Source organism: Silurus aristotelis (assembly GCF_946808225.1).
Source record: "Silurus aristotelis genome assembly, chromosome: 22".
NCBI classification, from domain to species: domain Eukaryota; kingdom Metazoa; phylum Chordata; class Actinopteri; order Siluriformes; family Siluridae; genus Silurus; species Silurus aristotelis.
In genome coordinates, this window is record NC_139595.1 from 4074970 (window position 1) to 4098438 (window position 23469).

The 23469-nt window shown below is 37.5% G+C and overlaps 3 protein-coding genes across 6 annotated transcripts in view; all 3 read right to left on the reverse strand.

Moving 5' to 3' along the window:
- LOC310717372 (transcriptional repressor p66-alpha) overlaps nt 1–4962 on the reverse strand; it is a 45504-nt gene extending 40542 nt beyond the window's left edge. The window contains exon 1 of one of the 2 annotated variants that reach the window (XM_083525289.1): nt 4912–4962. The gene's annotated coding sequence lies outside the window, so the exon portion shown is untranslated. Of the gene's footprint in view, nt 1–4907 lie in introns of both variants that reach the window. The other variant, XM_083525290.1, reaches the window with a different exon arrangement.
- On the reverse strand, nt 1482–14567 carry mau2 (MAU2 sister chromatid cohesion factor). 2 transcript variants are annotated; one of them, XM_083525298.1, is made up of 19 exons: nt 14212–14564; nt 13786–13803; nt 13530–13595; nt 12380–12475; nt 12171–12265; nt 12046–12073; nt 11790–11945; nt 11341–11487; nt 10572–10662; nt 9882–9985; nt 9722–9799; nt 9551–9616; nt 8839–8922; nt 8706–8755; nt 6904–6981; nt 6621–6732; nt 6308–6398; nt 4603–4730; nt 1482–2940 (listed from the first exon to the last, which is right to left on the reverse strand). In XM_083525298.1, exons 1-19 carry the CDS (start codon nt 14443–14445, stop codon nt 2866–2868), a joined length of 1797 nt encoding a protein of 598 aa, XP_083381424.1. In that variant the 5' UTR covers nt 14446–14564; the 3' UTR covers nt 1482–2865. The 2 variants fall into 2 exon arrangements, with proteins under 2 accessions (XP_083381424.1, XP_083381425.1); XM_083525299.1 differs by lacking the exon at nt 13786–13803 and having other exon boundaries at nt 13530–13605; nt 14204–14567.
- Nucleotides 14568–14927: 360 nt separating this feature from the next.
- On the reverse strand, nt 14928–23393 carry sugp1 (SURP and G patch domain containing 1). Of its 2 annotated transcripts, none has more exons than XM_083525297.1 (14): nt 23253–23393; nt 22592–22763; nt 22164–22267; nt 21060–21287; nt 20114–20237; nt 19937–20034; nt 19558–19669; nt 18414–18745; nt 18088–18194; nt 17753–17930; nt 16727–16833; nt 16203–16348; nt 15541–15670; nt 14928–15295 (listed from the first exon to the last, which is right to left on the reverse strand). In XM_083525297.1, the coding sequence occupies exons 1-14, from the start codon at nt 23269–23271 to the stop codon at nt 15269–15271; spliced, it is 1884 nt and encodes a 627-aa protein (XP_083381423.1). In that variant the 5' UTR covers nt 23272–23393; the 3' UTR covers nt 14928–15268. The 2 variants fall into 2 exon arrangements, with proteins under 2 accessions (XP_083381423.1, XP_083381422.1); XM_083525296.1 differs by having other exon boundaries at nt 19558–19681.
- Nucleotides 23394–23469: the final 76 nt, after the last annotated feature.

A 23469-nucleotide genomic window follows, 5' to 3' on the forward strand; every position in this document is an offset into this window, starting at 1 on the left:
TACTTTGGGACAATGTGCGTAGTTAAAAGTGTTATAGAAATAAAATTGAATAGAACTGAATTTTTCTTCCTGCCAACCAGAAGCAGTTTGGGTTACAGACTTTTTCACTTGACTGTACATCATTAAAATTAGAAGCACTCGTGATCCGACTGCGATCGCATTACTTAGGAGGGGAAAAAAAAAACCCAACAACCCAAAACATTGTGCAGCACGTCATCACTGTCCATTACAGTCTCGTAACAGTTAACGTAAGATAATATAATAACGTTTATACTGCATTATAGTGAAACCTGGCACCAAGATGAGTTTTTCAGCTTTTAAATCTTATAGAAGAATTTTAGCTCAGAAGTTAAGGTCCCTCGATAGTGGGATCGAGTGTGTAAGAATTGCCAGAGTCCTAAGTCCAATAGGTGTAAATGATAATGGAGTAAAATTCATGAAGTCAGCAGCATTTAAGCTATTTTTAGTATTTCACCATCCCAAATGTGGATCATTGGAACAACAACCATGACACACATTTTCAAGTTCAGATCTTCAGAGCGTTCAACAGAACCCTAATTTGTTCTCGAGTCGATAAGTATATGTCGTAATCAATTTAGAGTAGTTAAAAATAAATTCGAGTGCATCATCGGAATTATTTAAATGACGTCCTATTTTTAACCCGTTCAAGTAAGCAGTTAAGACGAGTTTTTAATATTAATAAATACACTTAAACAGCTTCCTCCTAAAACAGTATCGTACATTTCCGTGTCATCGGTCAGCGGGAAACAAATTAAGTTTTTGTTCAAAGAGACAAAAAGACACGACTGCTTTTTGTAACATTTATGCAAAGGTTGTTTTTTTTCTTTTTTTCTTTCTTTTTTAAATCTGATGAAAATAATAACAAGGGTAATAATATGGATAAATGCGGCATATAAATATTCAAACTTTACAAAATTTTATAAATGGATTTATTTGTTAAAACTACAGAAAAGGGGGTAAATACCTTAAAAAAAAAAAAAGAAAAAAAAAAAAAAAAAAAAAAGCTGACTCAGCAGGGTTTGTACAGTGGATAAGAGAAAAGGGAGAGGGGGAATAGAAAGAAAAAAAAAGAAAGAAAAAAATATGAGCACTGTGACATGTCGGTACAAAACACATGTCTCGCTAAAGGAAACTCTTGGGTCTGGTTTAAGAAATATTTACTAGAATATTACAAAAAGGGTCTTCAGTTTCACCAGCCTGGAGTTGAGAAAGGAATGCTGATCTGGGATCAGAATGCTACAGGAGATGGATCCGTCTTCAGCATGGGAAGAGTTATGACTACAGACCTGGGAGAATGTGAAAGGAGAACATGTGACACCTCTAGCGCCCTCTCTTGGTTATACTTTTATATGCACATCTCGAATGAAACCCAATATTGAGATGCACGGGAAAAGTGTTTAACAATAAATATCAGTGAAACGTAAAATCAAACGTAAAGATAGACGCTGTATGCTGGTGGCTTGTTTTTTTTGTTTTGTTGTTTTTTTTAAAAGATCAATTCTTCGCAATACTTCGCAAACAAAACACGTAAGCCTTTGTTGCTGAACCAAGCACAGTATTTCCCTAAACGGCATCGGCAAAATGCTCTTAACTACCCAACTGCCACTGGTAATAAAAAATTTGATACTGCTAAAAAAATATCTGCAGTGCTCAAAATAGAGAAAAATCTATACATATGTTGTTTTTTCCTGAAATAACCCCACACTAGACAAATTGCAAAAAGAAAAGATTACTATGCATTTAGTTACAAGTTTTAGATGTAGTTAAAAAAATAAACAATGAAATAGAACAAAAAAAAAAAAAATCTCTCGATGATGCTGAAACAATACTTTGAGATGTGGCTTATCGTTAGACACTGTCCGACAGTTGTTTTACCGATTATTCTTCACGTCACACCCTTCAAACTCTTAGCTGCCTGTACGAGCTCGGGTTTGATATTAAACATATCCCTACGGTTCGGACAACCCGCACGTCTTTCTTAAGCTCTACTCTCATGCCAAACCCTGAAAAAAAAAAGGTGGAGCGTCAACCTCAAAGTTCAGATGTGCACCAGTAGCGTTTGATATTTTGCGCAAAGTTTCATCGTGGCTGCAGGTTTCCTTTTTTCGAACAAATCAGCAGCCACAAAAAAGGGTCTTTTAAGTCTGGTGGGATCGGATGCGACTCTTGATTGTTTGAAATGAAAACGATTGCATTCATACCGAGTCTTTGTGCATCTAATTGTAATCAAAAACTTAGCAATCTAGGTAGCGCACAAAACACCAGTGTTTTTTCTTCCCTGGTTGGATGATGCATTGGGAGTTAATTTGGTTACAAAGTCCATGCACGGAGCAAACGCGCCGAGGAACTCGACTGAAGTTGACACAAAAAAACAAAAAACAAAACAAAAAAAAAGGCTCCATTGGTGCCTTCCTTTTCCTGTTTTTTTGACGGTCAAGCGACCGAATATATTTTCTAAATGTAGAACGCAGATGCATGCCTCAGATTTATTTCCCAGTAGAGCCTTTCTCTGTGTGGATGTTTACGCGGACTGAAGTCATTATCGCGCCCATTGTGACTCGCAGCCCGTTGGTCTCAGTGACATCTCATTGCCCCAACATCATAAGTTTAATAAGAATAAGTTAAAATCTGAAGAATACAAGATAAAATCTGCAGGACAAAAGGCAGTGGAGTCCTGTCTCCTTTAGTTTCAATGTGTGTGTGTGTGTGTATGTGTGTGCGTGTGTGAGGGCTCAGAGGCTGACCTGTATGTACAAGTAGGTGTGCTCACAGTGAGTGAGAGTGTGTGTGTGTGTGTGTGTGTGTGTGTGTGTGTGTGTGTGTGTTTATCAGTGTGTTGGATATTCAAAGCAGGCTGGCCAGGCTGGTTGTGGGTCCATTCTGAGCTTGGATCTGCACTGGTGGAGGTCCATCTGTCCACTGAAATACATTCGCAAAAACACACACACAAAGCGGTAACTTTAAAAGAGGAACCAAGACTACAAAAACAAAACATAATAATTATACATTTCTAGTTTTTATAAAAAACAGTTTAATTGTATTGTATATTATTTGTATAGCATCATTATATTGAGAATTATCTGCAAAAATAAATATAAATAATTGAAACCTATAGGTAAAAAGTAATAGCCAGAGGTTTTTAACACTAAAATGTGGAAAGAAAGCTAAGCAACATCACATCAGATGCTCCCAGTCAGTTTGTATTTAATAGAGGTCGACCGATTAATCGGCACCGATAGTTTGATTGCTGAAACTATCGTAAAAGATCCATACCGATAGTTTTTCCGGTCCGCTGTGATTACGACAGCGGCCACTAGAGGCGAATCGCCGCGAGACTGCGTGCTGCACAGAGAGTGCTACAATTATAATTTATTAATTATACAAGTATATTTTGTCATTATTTCAGTTATATATTATTTATATTTCATTTATAATATAATTATATTTATGTATTTATTTTATTGAGCACATTTTCGTGAATCAGTAATTTTAATTTTTTTTCAAAGTTTAGTACTATTTTATTTTTTCCAAATCGGGCAGCGTCACGCTCTCTATAAAGCCAGAAAGTTTTACACACTGAAGAAAAAAAAGGGCTACAATCAATAGAATCGCATGATATTAAACTAAGTCTCCGAGAACGAAAAGAAAACAGCTAGGCCCGAGGAAAAGATTCAGGCCAAAGAAAACGACAAAGTTTCCAAAGTTTGGGATCATTTCAAACCAAAACAAAGAAAACAGCGTACAGTGCGTTTACAATTTTAAAAGTCATTCGAAATCGATTTTTATACTTTTATGTTATTTTTATATTTTTGTATTTGCATGTTGATGTAATATGGCATTTAATGCATTAAATAGGCTTAGTTTTCGCAGATATTCTTGTAGGCATTATCAGCAATAAAATGTACATTTTTCAAAAAGGAAACAAATAACGTTTATTTTAAAAGACCCGTCTCATTTTCTTTTTAATATTTAGTATTGCTTTCAAAAAAAAAAAAAAAAGAAAGAACAAAGAAAAATAACATCCGATTACTCAATTAATTCCATGGAATAATCGGCAGAAATGTTCGATTAATAAAATATCGGATAGCTGCAGTCCTACTCCAGCACCTATTTTTTAAAACTATCGCTTGATTAATCCATTATCGCCAAGTACGATCCAACCTAGCTATCGCTGAAATCTGCTACTGGGTGATCTCTACTATTAACTATTAAAAAAAAGAGAACATATAGATATCTATATTACTATAGTTAGGGATAAAAAGATTGGCAACATATCGGGAGTTCACCTTGAGTGATTATACCTCAGAGACTGATGTGGATGATGCTGTGAGAACCATCATCATTTCCCATTTCCAATTTATGGTTTGGCAGAATTTAGCGATAAGGTATTGATATCAGTATACTCGGTTGCACATGTAGAGGGTGTCTTTCAGGCAGAAATGCAATCATAAAAATACATTTCCTGGTCTTTCTTTGTGATTCAGGGCACCAAACATTAATTGCTAATAATGTATGTGGAAAATAGATAGTCGTAAATTAAACCCCACCCCGTGAACCCGTGTCTGGTGATTGGGCACTTACACTTATGAGGTTGTGTTCAGGCAGGCTGCAAGCAGCTATATGGTCCTGTAGGAGCTGCTGGGAGAAGTTCTGGTGCATTTGTGCTGCCTCGTGCGCGTCTATCGTGTTCCCACAGGCCTTGTTTAGATCTGAGCACAGAGAAACATGGACGCATCAGCTGTCTGGTGAATCATAATCAAAACATATGGGAAAGGAATCATATTTGCGGAATGATTCGTTTCCAGTGAAATCCTTTTTTCCCCCTCCGCTTTCCAATCCAGAGAATCCAGAGAATCTTAAGTTCAAATGCCGTTGTCTGTGGCCACACACACACACACACACACACACACACACACACACACACACACACACACACCCCCACGGGCCGGGACTTTTATAGTTACTCATGCATATCTACAGAAGACTTTAAGCACAGTACGGTGATTAGATGCTTGGGCGCAGCGAGTACATTTGAACAGTGTAAACGTATCAAAAATGGCCGTATGTCAGTCAGTGACGATCCTAAAGCAGGCTGTCCAAGGATGGTTTAAGCGTACTGACAAATATTTCTATGCTGCCATTAGTTAAACACCAGTGTATAAATGTAACAGGGGCATGTGCTGGAAAAATGTATAGTTTCCATGCCTTGAAATTTCTTTAATTTTATCAACTTGAAAGTCCTGGTTTGACGCCCCTCATATATACATATACACACATACACATCAAATTGTTGGGGTTTTGTTTTTGTAACAATGTAGTTTATTATTATCATCATTTGAACATTTTTAATTTCTAAAACAAATTTTAATAAAATGTCTGCTTGGTAAAATAATATATAAAACAATATGTTTTTATTATTTATTATAAATAATATAGAAAAAATGTAAATTAATAAAAAAGATTTTTATATTGATAAAATGAACTAATCAATAAAACTGGCATAAATCAAATTGATAAAATCCAATAAAATAAATGTAAAAATGTAATGAAGTAATTTATGTTGGTTAGACCCCATTTGGGTAATACACACGTTTATATAAATGTGTGCGTTTTACGTTTTATGTTTGATTTGAACGTTTCTACTTAACCGTTCTACTTATTTCAGGCTACTTTAACAAATGTTTTCATTCCTTTCATCCTTCATTTATTTACTCCTTCAATATGTGGAATTGTCAGGATTTTTTTTAGTTTTACGAGAAATTCTTGAAGCTGGACATAAAACGCTAAAGAACGCATAGCGCTGATGTTAGCCGCTTATCAGAAAGTGGCTAGCGGCTAACGCCAGTGCTATGCATTCTTGAGCGTTTTTGTGCATGTTCAAAACAAATCTTATTTCCGGTACGGAGAGAATAGCCACATCGCTAACCAGTTTTTTTTGTTTTTTTTATATATATACACCCCTGGCATTGTGTATGTTCTTTAAGTTTAATAATAACAAATAAAAATTAGCTAAAAGTGCAATCCGGAGACTAAACAAACTCGCGGTCCGCCACTTAATGCGTTCCTGAGGAAACTTTGATTTTAACTATGTTTCGTACCGTATGTAATTACTTCTGAAGCAGACTGGAACTTGGTTAAATGGAAATGGTTAATTAAAAGCTAAATAATGCAATGTGTAGGAAAAAAATGCCACCACATATCCAAATAGTGCAACCTGGAGCCTTGGAGAACCAAATACAGAGCTTTCACAGCCCCTTATATGTAAAGTAAAGTGTGAATTCTGTACCTTTAAGCAAAGCAGAAGACCACAACTGAACAGACATGTCAGGAATCTTGCTGGCCAACTGCATGGCTGGAACCACCATATTGTTGCTTTCCTGAAGAAGATTAACATGGAAAAACTTTTACTTTCCACAGCTCAATGAAAACAGACTGCACATATACACTTATTCAGGCTTCTCCAATTGTGAATAAACTGTGTCTAGTTTTTTTTACATAATCACTCAAATGGAAAAACCATTATACATGCTCACAAAATGATGGTAAACATGTGAATAATTCATTTCCATGGCTCAGAAGAGAATAAGAGCAGCACGTACCCTGTGGTTTCCCAGAACATAGAATATGTGTCCAAGAAGAACAAGCGAGCATGCTGTCAGTCGATTCAGATCTTCGGCGTTGGACATCTTTAGAGTTTCACGCAGGAAACGCCTGCATATGCACAAATGCACGAGTACAACCATGATTAAGTGTACACAAGTCTCAAATTTCTGCTTTGGTAAATCAACAAAACACGAGGCACTGCCTAAACGAAAGACTACAAACGCAAAATGATTTCATGCAAATAAATGTAAAACGAGAGGCAGGTCGTATTAAACTCACTTGGCCTCGTTGTAGCGACCTTGGAAGAAGGAGAGAAGTCCACGAATATAAAAAGCTGCAGCTCGTAGACAGTGAGAACTGAAACCAAAAGAAAACAGTTCAGTATTTGTAGCAAAAATGTAAAAAAAAAAAAAAAAAGGGCACCCCACACATTTCTGCAGCAATTGTTTGCATCTTCTCACGGAACAAACTATAGAAATTGTTGAGGAAGGTGAAGGTTATTGGGTGGCCAAACATGTTTTCAGACCTGAACCCTACTGAGCACCTGTGCTGCATCCCTATGGGGAAGGTGACGAAGCACCATGGGTCTAACATCCAGCAGCTCCGTGATGTCATTATGGAGGAGTGGAAGAGGATCCCAACAACAACCTGTGCAGCTCTGGTGAATTCCATGCTCAGGAGGAATAAGGCAGTGCTGGATAACAATGATGCTCACACAAAATACTGACACTTTGGACACAGTTTTCACATGTTCACTTGGGGTGAACTCACATTTATTGCCAGTTATTAAGACTATAATGGCTGTATGTTGAGTTGTTTTCAAAGGACAGTAAATCTGCACTGCTGCACAAACTGCACCATGATACTCTAAAATATATCCAAGTCTCATTTCTATAGTTATCCTTGAGAAGATTTGCTAAAATTGATGCTGAAAGGGGTGCTGTGTGTGAGATACAGTGTATAATAATAATATTTATATATATATATATATATATATAAAAAAGAGGGTGCAACGGTTCAAAATTCACGGTTCGGTAAAATTTCGGTACGTTTCGGGATAAGAAATGCAAAACAAAATTGCTTGTCATTTCATATTTATCCAGTTTATTAATATTTGTGATAAACATTTAAACAGTTAAACGTTTTTTTTAATAAATTAATATATACAATAGTATACAAAAATTCTAAAAAAAAATATAGAAATACACTATTATATTTAATCAGATTATGTTATTACATAGTAATTAATTAAATTGGCACAAATTAAATTGAATAAAACAATAAAATAAATATATTACATTAATTCATATATTAAATTAAGTAGTTTACATTTGTTAGATACAGATGTGAATATAAATGTTTTATATTTAAAATTAATTTTATTTAAAGATTTGATCTACTTAACTGTTCTATGTATTTCAGCATAATTTAACAAACGCCTTCATTCTTTCCAACCTTCATTCATACACTCATTTGATATGCGGAATTGTCAGGATTTTCTCCTTTTAAGAGGAATTCTTGAAGCTGGACATAAAGCGCTAAAGCATGCTTAACAAATAAAACAATCTTTAATCTATAGCATTAGAATTCAAGATATCTTTTTATTTGTCACAGTTACATGCAGGATACAACTTGCACTAAAAGTTGTAACTGGGTTAGTTGCTGCATGTAACGATGTTTGCGCCAAAAATTCTTGAATCTATAGACCTAGCGTTGGCTGCTAACCAGGAAGTGGCTAGCGGCTGATGCTATTGCTATTGATTCTTTTGCGTTTCTAAGCATGCGCAAAACCAATCTTTTTTTCTGGGACGGAGTGAGTGACCGCAGTGACACTGTGTAAGGTTAAAAATCATTTCAATAAATGCTCAAAGTCCGCACCTAAAAAGGATTGCATTCTGTATACATGGGTGCTGAACCGAAAGCCCTGTACCGAAAAATGTTGGTACAAACACGTGTACCGTTACACCACTAATATATATATATATATATATATATATATATATATATATATATTAAAATTAGAGCAAGATGTGTAATTTTCCTTTAGGAGCAGATGGTCAGTGCATGCAGGAATCTCTTACCTGACAGGAAAGTTGTGGTCAGGGTTTATCCTCTCTAATAGGCTATAAAGCTGTTCAGAAAAAATAAAAACCTTGTTATACCTCATTAATACACCTGGTAGAAAAAGCAGCACCAATAGACCAGGTGACTCACTTCTTGGTGTCGGTTGCCTTCTCTAATGTAGACACTGGCCAGGTTGGTCACGATGAAAGTCCACAGCTCCTGGTGTGTAGTGAGCTGGAAGATGATCAACAGAAAAATGAATCAATATTTTATATACATTTCATCACTAAATTTTTATTTCAAACTTGAAAAAATTTACCGTAATTTCCGGACTATTAAGCGCACCCAAATATAAGCCGCACCCAGTGATTTTAACAAAGTTTTTTATTTTGAACATAAATACGCCGCACCTGTCTAAGCACCTGTCTACACTGAAACTAATAAACTTTACACAGGCTTTAATGAAAGACAGTGTCTGTTACACGGCTTGTATCTAAACAGTAGCCTACCAAGAAAGAGTTTTTCTTTTGGCATCTTTTTGGCTTGAAGTTTGTGAAACCGGTAGAAATCTATAAATTAGCCGCTTCATTGTTTAAGCCACGGGGTTCAAAGCGTAGGAAAAAAGTAGCGGAAAATATGGTAGATTTTAAATTCTTAAAAAAAAGGGGAAAAAAAAAAAGGAAAAAAACCTGGAGAGGATTTTATGTATAAACTTGTACGCAAAATATGTTTTCAGCATTTCAACCCACACCAGAGAACAAAAACATGTAGTATGGCAATTTCTTTTTCTGAACAAGTACAACACTGATGTACTTCAGCTCATCTGCTATATGACTGAATGAAGGAAAAACGGTGCACTCACCCGCAAGGCTGTAGTGAACTGAGCCTCTGCGTTGTCCATGCAGTTCACAGAAATACAGTAGAGCCCCTGATGAGACAAATATTCATTAGATCACACCATTCATGCAAAACATGCAGAACGTTTTGGCACCAAACATTTCAACATCAGTGTGTGTGTGCAGTTTTGACTCACTAATAGAGTATGGAGCTGAGCAGCGTGGTTGGAGAACAGACGAGGGGATTGCTGGCACAGCTGGCACACCTGAGAGATCTGTTTGAATAAAAAAAACAATTAGAACCCCTTTCGAACCCCCCCCCCCCCCACATTAAATCACATGTAAGTAGAAACATACCTCCTGCAGCGCCGTCGCTTTGTGGCCTGTGACCAGGCGACACATGATGATGTGCTCCAGCAGGATCACTTGAAATGACGAGAGGATGGGACTGCAGTCCAACACTAAATATAATACAAGAGAAGGTAAATCTGAGGCAATGACATAACACTGACCTCTGAGCCATAATAACCAACACGGAATACAAAGAGACCTGCAACAAACGACATACCATTCAGACCGCTGTTAAACATGTCACTGGCCCCAAGCATAACAATGACCTTTCACAGAAGTACAATACAAGCCTAACAATCTAATGTAAAATCAGGGAGCACAAACATAGAAAATGTATATGTAGATAGACACAGAGTTCGACTGAAGATTTTTCAATCATTCTATGATGATAGCAATTCGATTGACACACAGCAGTCAAACGTAGCAGCGTCATAAATAAAAACACACACACACACATAGTTTATGCTGTACGGTACTTTAAATTGTTCTGTTTTGCTAATTAATGTACTGTAATTTGTTAAATTATTAATAATGAGCACCATTTCATAAATTTTCAATTGATGATGGGGTCATCCTAACGCATCTCCATCGTAAGTCGGGGACTAACAGTGTCGTATTGTAAAATAAAAACTAAATTCATCATAGAAAAATGATCCACTTTCCAGTTGTGTGGCCTGTTAGTGTGCGGTGACTCACTCTTTAGTTTCTCTAGTTGCATTAGAGCTTTGTCTGTGTACTTCTGTGCCTTCTCCAAGTATCCGGCCTGCATCGAGTGCATAACAGTGACCTACACAACCAACAAACAAAAAATGTATTCAAGTATTATAGGAGAGAAATGCATTTGTATTTAGAGCTCAGATTTGAACACTGGTTGTGTGTAGGAGCTGCATGTGCAGGGTGAAAGCTGAGTGTATATTAAGACCAGCAATAAATGACTTGATGCAACAGCCAGATGTAAAGAAAGTCAAAAAGACAACAATATTAAATGTATAATCAAAGAAACACTAATGAATTGAAAGGATTCTCAATTAAAAACAGAAAACTAAAAGCAGGAGATTTAATTCATGGTCTCAGCAATGGCGCTCAATGGCAGATTTTTTGAATGACCCGTATAGAAGAACATATTAAATGAAACTAAATCTGCAGTGATTAATGTGATAATAATCTGAATATACCGCTGCACGATATAACAGATGCCCTGTTTAAATTTCACAGATTAAGCATTTTAACTTAGAAGCGTATTTGTGAATGCTGAACTGAGCTGCGACTTTATGAAGGTTTTAAATCTTTTCAAGTGCAAACTCTAACATCTGGAACAAATCGAACAAAGTATTCTTTTTGACCAAGTCTGAACATGCATTAAGCAAAAATGTGTTCTGTGTACATGTGATGATTACTCCGAGGTTGTGTTTTAGAGTGTGTGTGTGTGTGTGTGAGAGAGAGAGAGAGAAAGAGAGAGACATACCAAGTAGACGAGCACACACATATGTTCCTTAGGCAGCCAGTGGAAGAGGTCTGCGGGGTTACTGGGCAAGATCTCATCATCATGGAGTGTTGAGATGGTCTGAATGCACTGTTGCAGTTGCTTTAGGCACGGCTTCACACTTTTCACCTACACACATATAAACACAAGCAGACACGCATGAATTCAAAATTTAAAAGCGACGCCACGATTGGAAAACTTGCTCCGGGATCAAAGATCACAAATGGCTTGCGGTGCTACAATGTAACTGGAATATTTAATAATGAAACAATACAGTCGTTTTGACTATAAAAGTAGTAAACAGAAAAAGAATAACATTTTTCAATGAAACTTCTCGAATCTCTTTTTTATCTCCTGAGAAACCCGAATATAAACCTGTCGAGCAGCTAGACGAGCCGGTCACACGATTGAAAGTGGACACACACACACACCTGTCCGGCATCCAGGTAATGCGTGACCTGCAGCACCAGGAAAAAGACCCGGAGGGATTCCTTCTGTATGGGGTTCCCTTGCCAGTTCTCCACGATCTGCCCACACAGCGTGAGCAACGGATGCACCTCCTGTAGCTTACGTTCCATCAGCAGCAACTGTGCGCACACACACGTACACCATGTAACCGAAATCGTTCTTCAGTCATTACAAACAATTAATTAATTTATTAATAATTGTTGGGGCATAAAAACTCACCATCCCTTTACTAAGAAGAAACAGAGCTCTGTGGAAGAAAAAAAATTCAGATAATTAATAACAAATAAAAGCACTACCCTTAAATATAAATGACCACTATATTTTATTTTTCAAAACATTCATACCTGGTATATTCTGATCCGACGACCCTGGCATATTCCGCACCTACACCCAATAAGTCACACGCAGACACCAAGTCCTTCTCCAGTGTGTGCAGTTGCTATAAACAGAAAAAATATAGATATAACCACAGAAGCACTTCAGTAGAGATCAGCATTTTTTTAATGGTAAATTCTACTGAGTTTTATGCAAAGGCAAATCTGCCTCCACTTACTGCGAGTTGGAATAACAATCTGCAGTGCCAGTAAGGAGTCTGCTGGGAAATCTGGATGGCTTTGCGTAGTAAAGGCTTAGCAGAATCAACCAAATTCTAGACGGGGAGAAAAAAAAGATAACACAGTTATATATTAGACAACTTCCACCTCAAGCCTAAAAGAATATTCTGAAGAAGGTTGTGTATAGTGCTATAAAGTATGTAATCTATGATTGATGCTCTGCATTTTAAGCACCGCTCGGTTTTAGTTTGGTGGAAAACAATAGAAAAATAAGTGAGCTCTAGGGGAGGAGGAAAGAAAATAAATAAATAATTTTTTTTATTTTTAAACATTTTCCCAAAGTTTAATTTTTGTCTAGAAAAACAAAAACAAACAAAAACAAACCCCCTTCAACAACAACAACAACAAAAAAAAACAGAAAGAAATTGAGGCGTTCTCATAATTTTCCGGTTTGTTCTATTCATTTTCTAAATATTTGTCAAATGTATATGAAGCTTCTCATGTGTTTCCAGCCTTTTATCCCAACCCTGAGGATTTCTCACACGGCAGGAGTTTACAAATAATAATAAAAAAAAATTCTCCCTCCATCTACCTCTGATATTGAAACAGCAGATGTTGAGAAAAAACTAATACAAATTAGACACACTTTTATCAAATCTGTCCATTATGCTGTAAAATGCTCAAAGAAAATAAAAAGGAAAAAGGTTTGGAAACCCCCGGCCGGAGAACATCTCTACAGTTACTCAAGAATATTAACATCACAACGATATATAAAAAATATGCCAAAAAAGGGAGAAAAAAAAAATCTGATCCTTTGTTGTTGTCTTTTTCATTCTTCGTACTGGTCGGCACTAACGCGTTACTGTTAGTCCTTGTCTCTTGTTTTTCGTTTGTGTTGTTAGTTTAGAGTTCTGTGTAGCTTTTGGTAGTTTATGTTGTTTGATGTTGCAGCATGTTCCTGGGGGAATGTTTCATTTCATGGATGAATGACATCTTACTTCCCCTTACCATTTCAACAGTTTCATTTTAGTTTCTTGGGATAATCAAGAAACATTTGTGTATATAATTCATATAAATGAATGCATTATGACTATGAACAAACGCAATGTAATGCTGTAGAGTGCATATGTGTATAAAGTGTATACTCACCTGTTGGCAATAAAGCTCTGAGAGGAGACTGGCAGCTTCAAATTTAACATCTTCAAACTGGGGGATCTGAGGAAATCTGGGTTAAGGGTTTGTCAGGATGCAGAGGTTTTGCAGTGAATGCAGAAGACTTTAAAGTTAATTCAGAGAAGGCAATATACCACTGACAGTATACACAATCACACACGGGATCCAAACACATCTGTGCACAAATCAATATGCGTTTTCTTCATGCTGAATATATGTATATAAAGGATACTTGTTGCGAGATGCACCACTGGAAGAAAAAGAGAGAAAGACATGATCAGTTGTAACATTAACACGCGTAGACAAATGCTAAAATATACAATTAAAGAAGAATAAAAACTGAAAACACACATATACGTAGCGGGGAAACTAGCTCACGTTAGCAAAGGCAACATTATCTTGCCCGACTTCAGTCCAGGACTGACCCATTCAAATAGCGTTACCGAGAACAAGTCATTTAGTCAATTCATTATATATTGAAGAAGTAAAGCGATTATAAAAATAAAAAATAAAATAAAGCTTACATGGTTTTCTATTAAGAATATATCTGTCTGGCTAAACTCGCTAGCTAAATATTCCCACAACGGCGCTCCCACTAGTGAGGCCTACAAATCCCGCTTCTCCGCCACATCCCCGGTGTATCCTGACACGTCCTTACCGCCTTCTCTAGATGATTCCGGGCGAGGTCGCTGTTCTTGGTGTGGTGATAGAGGACCGAGCCGAGCTGAAGGTGCGTTCGGGCCTCTACTCTTTGTGGAGGTTTGAACTGAAATACAGCTTGGAGACAGTGCACGCAGAGGCGAATTTTAGGGGGACTCGAAGTGCGGAAATGCTCGGCGAAACCAAGCAGGGCAAGATACCAGGACTCGGGGGCCTCTCCGCTAGTCGCCATTTTGACGACAATAACAACAAAAACAACCGCGGCCTAAGCGATACTGGTCTGTTCTCGCGAGATTTCATACGGGAACTTCCGCAAAACCTTGCAGTCTGATAGAGGCATCAGTGGGAAACAGGACCGTCCTGACTGCTCATGTGTGTTAAAAGTGTTACATTAAAAATACAAATAAAACACCTCCAAAAACTATTTCTTCCATATGATTAAAAACACTAAGCATTTATTTTCAAGTGAATTTGATCATTCTGATACAGAACCCTAATTTATAAATTAAGTAAACAAGATATTTAAAATACTAATTTCTGAAATTAGCTGGATGACAAAAATCATGGGTTTGGACATCACTAGGTAATGCCAGAATATGAGAACTTGATCTTACACGCGCGCGCGCGCACACGCACGCACACACACACACACACACACACACACACACACACACACACACACACACACACACACACACACACACACACACAGAATTAGAGGACCAATAAAACTTTAATGGGACCAATACGACACAATTACAAAATGTTTTGAGAACAAACAAAACAAACAGGATCGTAATCGCATTGATTTGATAATGTCAAGATTTCTAAATAAAAATTGAAAAAAAAAAAAAAAAAAAACATTTTAACCATATCCCCATCAAGTTGATGACTAATGACTAAACCGAATTTTTAAAATGAACAAATTTGATGTTCGGACAAACATTACAATGCTTGTCATGTTACAAGGGGCGTGTTTTAAACTACAGACTGCAGCAAAGGTGCCAGACATGATTAATATAATTTTTTTTTAAATACAGCGTAGTACATCATCTTCAGTAATAAGGCCTCCTTGGATTATTCTAGTGGAGAGAGAGAAAAAAAAGAATGAATATTAGTAACAAAACCAACAAACCAAAAAATAATAATTTCTCATCGAATTTCAGGATATACAGTATAACGCATGTCATACAAGCTGTAAGATATTTGAGCCCATTTGAATTAATTTACTATTCTAATCTTACCCCCCCCCATTTGATTCATTTGCTTCTTAAAACATTTTAAAACAAAATATTATTTAATCATTTAACAAATTCACATTACTGACCAAAGGGTTGGGCCTGAAACGGTAAGCCAGCATCATTCTCTTGCGGAAAGCATCGTATTCGTCGTCGTTTTTGGATAATTCAGCAGGTCGGTCCACACCAAAGCCTGCTCCATCTACTGCCGTGGTGCCTCTTTAATACAAAAACAAACAGACACAAAAATTGACATTAAAAAACTAAACAAAAAAAAAAGTCACACTTTATTTAAAGCTAATCACTAACTAGCGCAACAATTGGGACAAGAACAATCTTGATTATACGCTCAAAACTGTTTTGCAGATTTATACACGATTGAGACGTGTCTAAAATGTGTACTCATGAAGCTGCATTTTACATGTTTGAATCATAAATAATCTTTTCCTTAATATTTCAATAGCAGAAAGTTAAATTAATAAGGAATGTAGCTGCACTGGTCTAATGAAATAATGGCCACGCTTTAGACAAATGTCTTTTCTGTCCGTTTATTTTCTCTCTCGCTCTCCTTCTCTTTCATTTCAGCAGACAATGAAAACCTTTGCGCCTCTTACACCGTGCAGATAAAAGACTTCTTTTCCAGGCCGTATGTCGTTTCTCTGCATTTCGTGTTAGTTTGACACACAATGCCAGAGTTGAGGTATGGAAGGAATACCTGTATAAGCGAAAATATTCTAAATGTAATATTTACCTGTTCACAGGGTTTTTGATGCCCTGACTATCAGAGCCCAGACCCTCTCCCTCCTTCCAGCCCATCTTCATCAGCATCTTGAAGCCGATGTTCTCTACAGTCAGTTTAAACTCTTTATACTCCGAGTAGTCTGGATCTTTACCTTCCTGCACGATGAAAAGCCATAACCAAAGTCAAGAAAAACATATTGGAAATTTCCTAGAAAACTGATAAATACTACTACAAATAGTAGTTAATATCATTAAACACAAATAAACAAATATGCAATCAATATATCTGAAGCACTGTGGCCCAGACGTATCATATGCACCATCTAGACTTATGGAAGTGTATTTTTCTGGAGAATATCCTTCAGGATGTTGGCTTTTTCTCTATTTATTTATTATGAACAAGAGTGAAAACAACATCACATCAAATTCTATCTGGTCTTTGTAGGCAAAAATTTAGTGGTCATTAAATTGTCTGAATGTTCAGAAATACTGAGGTCTTTGTGAAGATGAATGGGCGAAAAAGAAATCGCTCACCTTCAGAGCCTTAAATGTTTCCATGAACTTCTCCAGCTCGTCAGGCGGCAGAAAGTCACCGATGAAATGCTTTCCTTTCCCCATATCAGTCAGCTGTTCGGCCCACTCTGCACGCAAAAACATAGCCCATAAAGAATACAGGATTATGTTTGCTAGCATGTTTCTACCACAATAACAGCCATTATATTAGACGTGTCACCGAATGAGGATTTTCAAAGTTGTGTGACAATTGTAAAATCTTGCCTATAGCGCTGTACGAGAATGACAACGGTAGTCGTAAAAAATGGTTCCTCGTAACAAACAGATTATCACACAAAGATATAGGAGAAAAATAGAAAAACTTTTTTGATCAATAAACTTAAAAAAAAAAAAAATCTTTATGATTTACTGCAGACAGGATTTGCATTTCTTGTGTCGGGGGGGGGGGGGGGGGGGATAGACTGTATAGAATAAATTGTGCTCTAAGTGGGATATACCAGGATATATATATATAATATATAAATAAAACAGGATATACCTTTACAAAATCTCCCAGACATTATTCAGTTTTTAAATCCCTGCTCCTGTGTCGCTCACGAATCATAGAAGGTGATATTTAAATCTGTCACAGGGGGTTGGATTTACTCACGCTCGTCTAAAATGTTTATTAAAAGCTTCATTCTTTCCACATTTTAATTTACACCATATCATAAAAACTTATCATAATAAGCTGTACATTGGGAGAAAAACAGTAGTTCTATGTGAAATCACACATTGAGCACCCCCATTTAACCAAAATGGTATGATCCTCGTTATGTAACACCTGTGCGAAGATTCAGCTGTGAGATTGGAAGTCGAATCAGGCTCCTCTGATTGAAGCATCAAATTTTCGACTATTCAGGGTCACCCCATACACACACTTACGTACATACATACATACATACATATATATATATATATATATATGGGTGTGTGTGTGTGTATGTGTATATATAAATATAAACAGCTGCATCCAAACTGAAATTCGATTTTATGTAACTTTCTGACCCCTTGTTTTTTCCATTTCCATCTTCCGGAGTCTGTGTTCCCAGGTGCCGTTCCTGGTGTCGATCTCCTCATCGCTGTCGTACTCGTGCTGGTGATCCCGCACAGCTTTCTCCCACATGAGCTGCATCTCCTGCATCGCCTTTTTGTGCTTCATGATCATGTCAAACATCTCCTGCATCTGGGTAAGTTATTGCACAACTCAAGAGTTATGAACAATCACATCAATTAAATTAAATGACAAATACAATTTTACTTCTTTTTTTGTAACTGACATGTTGGAGAAAAAAAAAAGGCAGATTTGCCCCACGGTACAGTGTTTTACGTGAGCTTTGTACCTCCTGTTGTTCTTTGAGTTGTTTCTTCTGATCCTCGGAGAGCTCCGTGACTCCCACCAGACCGACCGGCTTCCCTTTCTTATAACCCAATCCAATCAGTTCCTGCTCTGTAATTCAGACACAATACGCACAAACACGTGCGCAGTCAAACGCATCATTAAAACACACGTTTTTGTACCTACAAAAGAGTATAAAACCATTTGCTCTATATCTTTACCAGTTGTGCTTCGGTTAAATTTAAGCCCACGTGTATAGTAGAGCATATATGCATACATATTTGTGTATAGCTTTGATATTTATAAATGGACACAAGCATAGTAGAATACCAGACAGTGAGGGAGCATCAGGATCTGGCTTAACCATTTGAGGCATGATGACAGAAGAGACCGGCATCTCCACTCGGTTACACTCGGACCCCCAGCGACTCTTCCTCTTGCGCTTGGCACATGTAGAAGTGCTGTCCTGATTCTGCTCTGACTGGGCTGGACTGTAGCTGTAGGTATCTGGTGCTGCAGCTGGTGGACTCACAACCGGGCGTTTGGTGCCTGAAGGGGACTCGACACTCGAAGGAGGTGCAGATTGGCTTTTGGCCTGACGGTACTCCTCCACTTTGGACTTGTAAAAGCGGTGAGCTGGACTTTGGTGGTCATAAAGGAAGCTAGAGGAGGGGCATGATTCTCAGTCATATCCATAATCCAATAAAGTTTAAATATAACATTTGTTTTTACAACTAGCACTCACAGATTCTGCTTGTAACATTGGAGGGGACTTAAAATAAGGAAATATAAAATAAGGAAGGAATAAAAGTTACAGAAACCGGCCTAATGAAGGTCATCGAGGCGTGTCGTTTCGTTTTATTGTGTACTATACCAAACCGTACATTGTTGAAATGATAATAAAAGTCACTGATTAGAAAAATAAATTGAAAATGTACTGAATAAAAATCTTATAGTGGAAATTAATTTCCTAAGTTAAAATCTTTTGTATTCAATTCAATTAAAAAGATGAAAAATACTGAAGTCCCTGCTACTCCATTAGAGGACGCTCTCTTCCCCCCCCCCCCCTCTCTCTCTCAGGGATGGTAAGATTCATCGATTTGCATTGGTGCATCAGAATAGACGGTTTTGATGCATCGATTCACACAGAATATAAATTATCTTCCTAATGTCTGGTTTTATTTAATCTTTTTTTATTTTTTTGCACTTCAAAGGCCTGTGTGTTAGAAGGCACTAGAGTAAATGCATAATTTGTTGTCTGTCTAACCCAAAGAATTCAAATGTATCATATTAAATTGCATAGCATCAGTTTTTTTTAATCGAACTGAAACCAGATCGCACTGCATCACAATGTGGGTGAATCGGATTGCATCCGTAGCTGCTTCATATATGTCTTTATGGTATCATATCTTTGTCTATGCTTCGAGATGCGTAAAGTGATTGTACCGATAAACTCATGTGTGAGGAATCTCACCTGAAGTTGGGGTTGTCGTGGTTGTGTTTAATAGCGATGGCTTCCACCTCTGGCCCTCCATCGGATACGAAACGGGCCAGCTTCTCCGCCACCTTCTTGGTGTCCTCGTCCACTGAGAAGAAGACTTTAAGCAGCTTATCAGTACTGGGTCTCAATTCAAACTACTACTCAACTGCCTCATATCAGTCTACTGCAGGTGAAGGAATACAAGAGGGAAGGGGACGGCACGTGGGTAATCTTTCTCAACACTCAGAATGAGGCTGATGTGTATTTTGATGTATTATGTGTTGAAACAGCTCCATGGATATATTTCTCCCTCTTTCTCTCAAACACTGAATTAAAAATAGGAAAAATAAATAAAAAAAAAAAATTCTCTTACCAGCAGGTGGCATACACGAGCCATGGTTCTCTTGCCTAAGCTTTGCTAGTTTCTTGCGAAAGTACAGATATTCCCTGCTGTCCCTCTCGTATAAGAACCTATAGGAAAAAGGAAACATGAATTCAGATTCGGTCATAGAGTCGGTTTTATCCTTGGCCACACAGTTAATGGACTTACGAGAACATGGGATTGTCCTTGTAGTCTTCCAAAGCTTTCTGCTCAAGCTCTGGCCCGCCTTCGGCAATGAAAGCAGCCAGCCGGTTGATAATGTGGGCCATGTCTTCGTCCTCTGGGGGGGAAACTTTAAGCAGGCTATGAGTACGGCGTCATTACTCACACATTCACTACTGCGTACTAATAAGACAGGACATGAAGCGCGGCACGCTGTGAAACACGCGACGTCCACCAGGACTGCATGTTTCCACAGCTTATTATTCTACAAGCTCACTTCCGATAAAAACAAAAAGAAAGAGACACTCTCACAATGAAACAATGCTTTCAGAGCGTTAACTTGCAGCAGATAAGATGAAAAGCAGCATCGTTTCTAGGCGTTCGCCAGGAGCTCAACCAGCTGGGGGCGCCAGTGATAATAATAATAATAATAATAATAATAATATTATAATAATACATCGTCATAAAACAGGGTTTCTGTGACGTCTTTAAACGTTATACTTTTTTGTAGACGTTTTAAAACAGGAAACCCTGTTTTATGACGCAATTTTGCAATGATTATTAAATGTGTTTAATCTTTTTTATTAAAGGTTGTGAATAATTTGTAGTGTGGTGGGTGAAGCATTGTGATAGGGCGGAGCCATTGGGGGGAGTGACAATAGGAACACACGTTTATACCGTATGTTGTAAATAAGTAATAACATATGCGTTTTTATTCACTGTGGTTCCTGATTTTCTTGACACCACATTTGCAAAATGACAGAGGGCAATATGTTACCCTCAAAAAGTGCAGCCCTCTCTTTGCTAAATAGAAAATTCCCAGTGCACATTTTATTTACATTCTATCAGATACGCTCTATACAATCATTTTTTACATTTGAGTCTTGAGAGCTATTGAAAAGTAAAAAAATAAATACAAAATGTGGATTTTAAACACGGACTGCCAGGTTACCTTTAACCTCCAGGTAGTGCGCATCATCGATTTGCTCGTCTTCATCGTCGTCCGGCGAGCTGAAGACACTCGGGCGAGGGATCTGTAGCGGAGTCTTTTTGGTCTGGGAGTAGCTCTTATACTGATTGAGCATGCTGCAGACACCCAAACCGGGCCGTTTCCCAACCAGGATGTTTTTCTTCTGGCTCTGTGATGAAGATGAGGTTCCTCCAGAGTCACTGCTAGGTGCTGCATGCAATTCAATGCATTATACAAGTTTATTACTGTTTGAAAAATTTCATCCAAATGGTTTGCAAAATTACAAAGTACACTTTAAAAAAACAAACAAACAAAAAAAAAAAACAAGAGTACGAAAATTTTTTATCTTTTAATTAGGTAAGCTGAAGTCAAAACCTGTCCATATATGAACATTTTTGTTGCGGTTACGTTCTAAGACCGTTCTGATTTCCGAAAATTTGTGTATTTTGGACGAAACCCCTATGGTGAATTCATCTAGACATTGTAACTTTATAAACGTATAAACTGGAATAGTATACAATATTTGACCAAATACATCGTTTAAAATATTATTCCTAACGTTCCTGAACATTCGGTGCCGCTGCAGATTCTGCCAATTTTAAGAAAATCCGCACCTTGCGTTTAGTTTGCTTGCAAATGAAAACCTGCAAAAAAATTTATATATATATATATCACTGCGTCACAACCACGTGACTGTACTGAATTTCAGCACAGTTGTAATTTGCCATTACATCTTTCAATGTTCACCAATCAGAGCCGGGCGGATCAGCGGTACAACAGCACTACTCCTGCTTCTGCAACGCTGAATATATTAAACAGACGTGTTTGGGGCGCTTTTCTAGTTCATTCCGAGCTGTTGATCAGTGCTGCCGTGATTCGTGTTAGATGTTCCGAGTGTCTTTTTAAAAAAACGTTGCGAGTGGTGGATTTTTTTCCATCAGAAAATAATGTAAGATCTGGAAAATGACGATCATGTGGGATGTAAAGCTGTGCAGTAAAATGCAGCTTGTTTAATAATAATAATAATAATAATAATAATGAAATTATTGGTGCTGGTTAGGGTCGAATCTGTAAAAAGTTTTATACCTGAATTTGGGTTGGATTTCTCCTTCTGCATCTTTAGAAACTGCTGGAGAAAGCTTCCATCATTTACAAACTTGTTAGGGGTCTGTCCCTGTGGCTCGGCGGGACTAAAAACACAATCGGCTTCGGTTAGAAAGCGGAAAATCGTACGAATATGGTTTGTTGGTTGAAAGACAGACAGACAGACAGACAGACAGTCAGACAGACAGACAGATACCTGTTTCAGGTATAAACAAGTGGTACTGAAACACAATAGTATTTGGTTTCATAACAATAGGTTTTGTTGGTACTCATAAGTAGGAGGAAGAAGAAGAAAATGTATTGTTATATATGTATGTTTGTATTGTATGTATGTTTGTATTGTATGTATGTGTGTGTGTGTGAAAGAGAGATAGAGTGTGGGAGAAAGAGAGATAGAGTGTGTGAGATACCTCTCTGCTGGTGGTGGTGGTGGTTTGCTGGGTGTTGACGGGTTTTTTTTGGCTTGTTCAGCCAACTTGGCCTCGATTTCTCGCTTTTTCTGCGCTATGAGCTCCTCCTGACGCATTATAACGTTGAACTTGCTCTTCTGGTGAGCGGATTTATTTTTCCAGCCTCCTCGAGCTTAAAAACACAGAAGGTGTACCATTATATATTAATATTAACCATGAAATAACTACAGAAAGTACCGTATATACTTGCTAAAATGGGGAAAAAAAATATAAACAACAAAATGTATATATTTATAAGTCGCCAGTTACGTTTTTATTTACGTGTGTATATGATTCATATAAGCGCATTCGCTGTTTTCTTTTTTCCCAACTCATTCCGACTGGACCCGAATATTGTTTCTGTGATTGGCTCAATGTTTTTAGTCACAGCCAATCAGCTGCAGGGATGGTGTTTAGTAACCAATTCAGTTGCAGGAGGTGGGGAGTGTCGCAATACGGGTAGGAAAAACGAAGTCAGTCAGCTAGTTAAAACAGCTCGCTAAGCTTAGCCTCGTCTTGCTAGCAAAACATCGAGCTGAGTGTTACAGTGATCCACACTGAGCCAGTATATAGTGTGAGAATAAGAACTGAATGCGATTAAAATATATTTTTTATAGTTTACCTGCGTCGTTTGACTCCATTTCCAGGATCTGTAATAGCCTCAGTGACGCCAGAGAGAAAGACTATTTCGGGATTTCTACAGAAAACAAAATGTTTATGGGTGAACTCAAGGGTTTTTCACAGCGCCATCTAGCGGAGCGGAGGGTTCAATGTTGACTAAATAGTAACTAACCACACCAATTCAATTGTATATATTTATTAAGTTTACTTACATTTGA

What these genes read in the sequence shown, in the direction of transcription:
- sugp1 (XM_083525296.1), bottom strand. An exon ending in AAGGACAATCCCATGTTCTC is followed by an intron (nt 20,035 to 20,113) that starts GTAAGTCCATTA and finishes TTTTTCCTATAG; the next exon opens with GTTCTTATACGAGAGGGACA. An exon ending in AACTCAAAGAACAACAGGAG is followed by an intron (nt 17,931 to 18,087) that starts GTACAAAGCTCA and finishes TAACTTACCCAG; the next exon opens with ATGCAGGAGATGTTTGACAT.
- mau2 (XM_083525299.1), bottom strand. Translation starts at nt 14,445, where the DNA reads ATGGCGACTAGCGGAGAGGCCCCCGAGTCCTGGTATCTTGCCCTGCTT. An exon ending in CAGAGCTTTATTGCCAACAG is followed by an intron (nt 12,476 to 13,529) that starts GTGAGTATACAC and finishes CTCCCCGTCTAG; the next exon opens with AATTTGGTTGATTCTGCTAA. An exon ending in TTCTTCTTAGTAAAGGGATG is followed by an intron (nt 11,946 to 12,045) that starts GTGAGTTTTTAT and finishes GTGTGCGCACAG; the next exon opens with TTGCTGCTGATGGAACGTAA.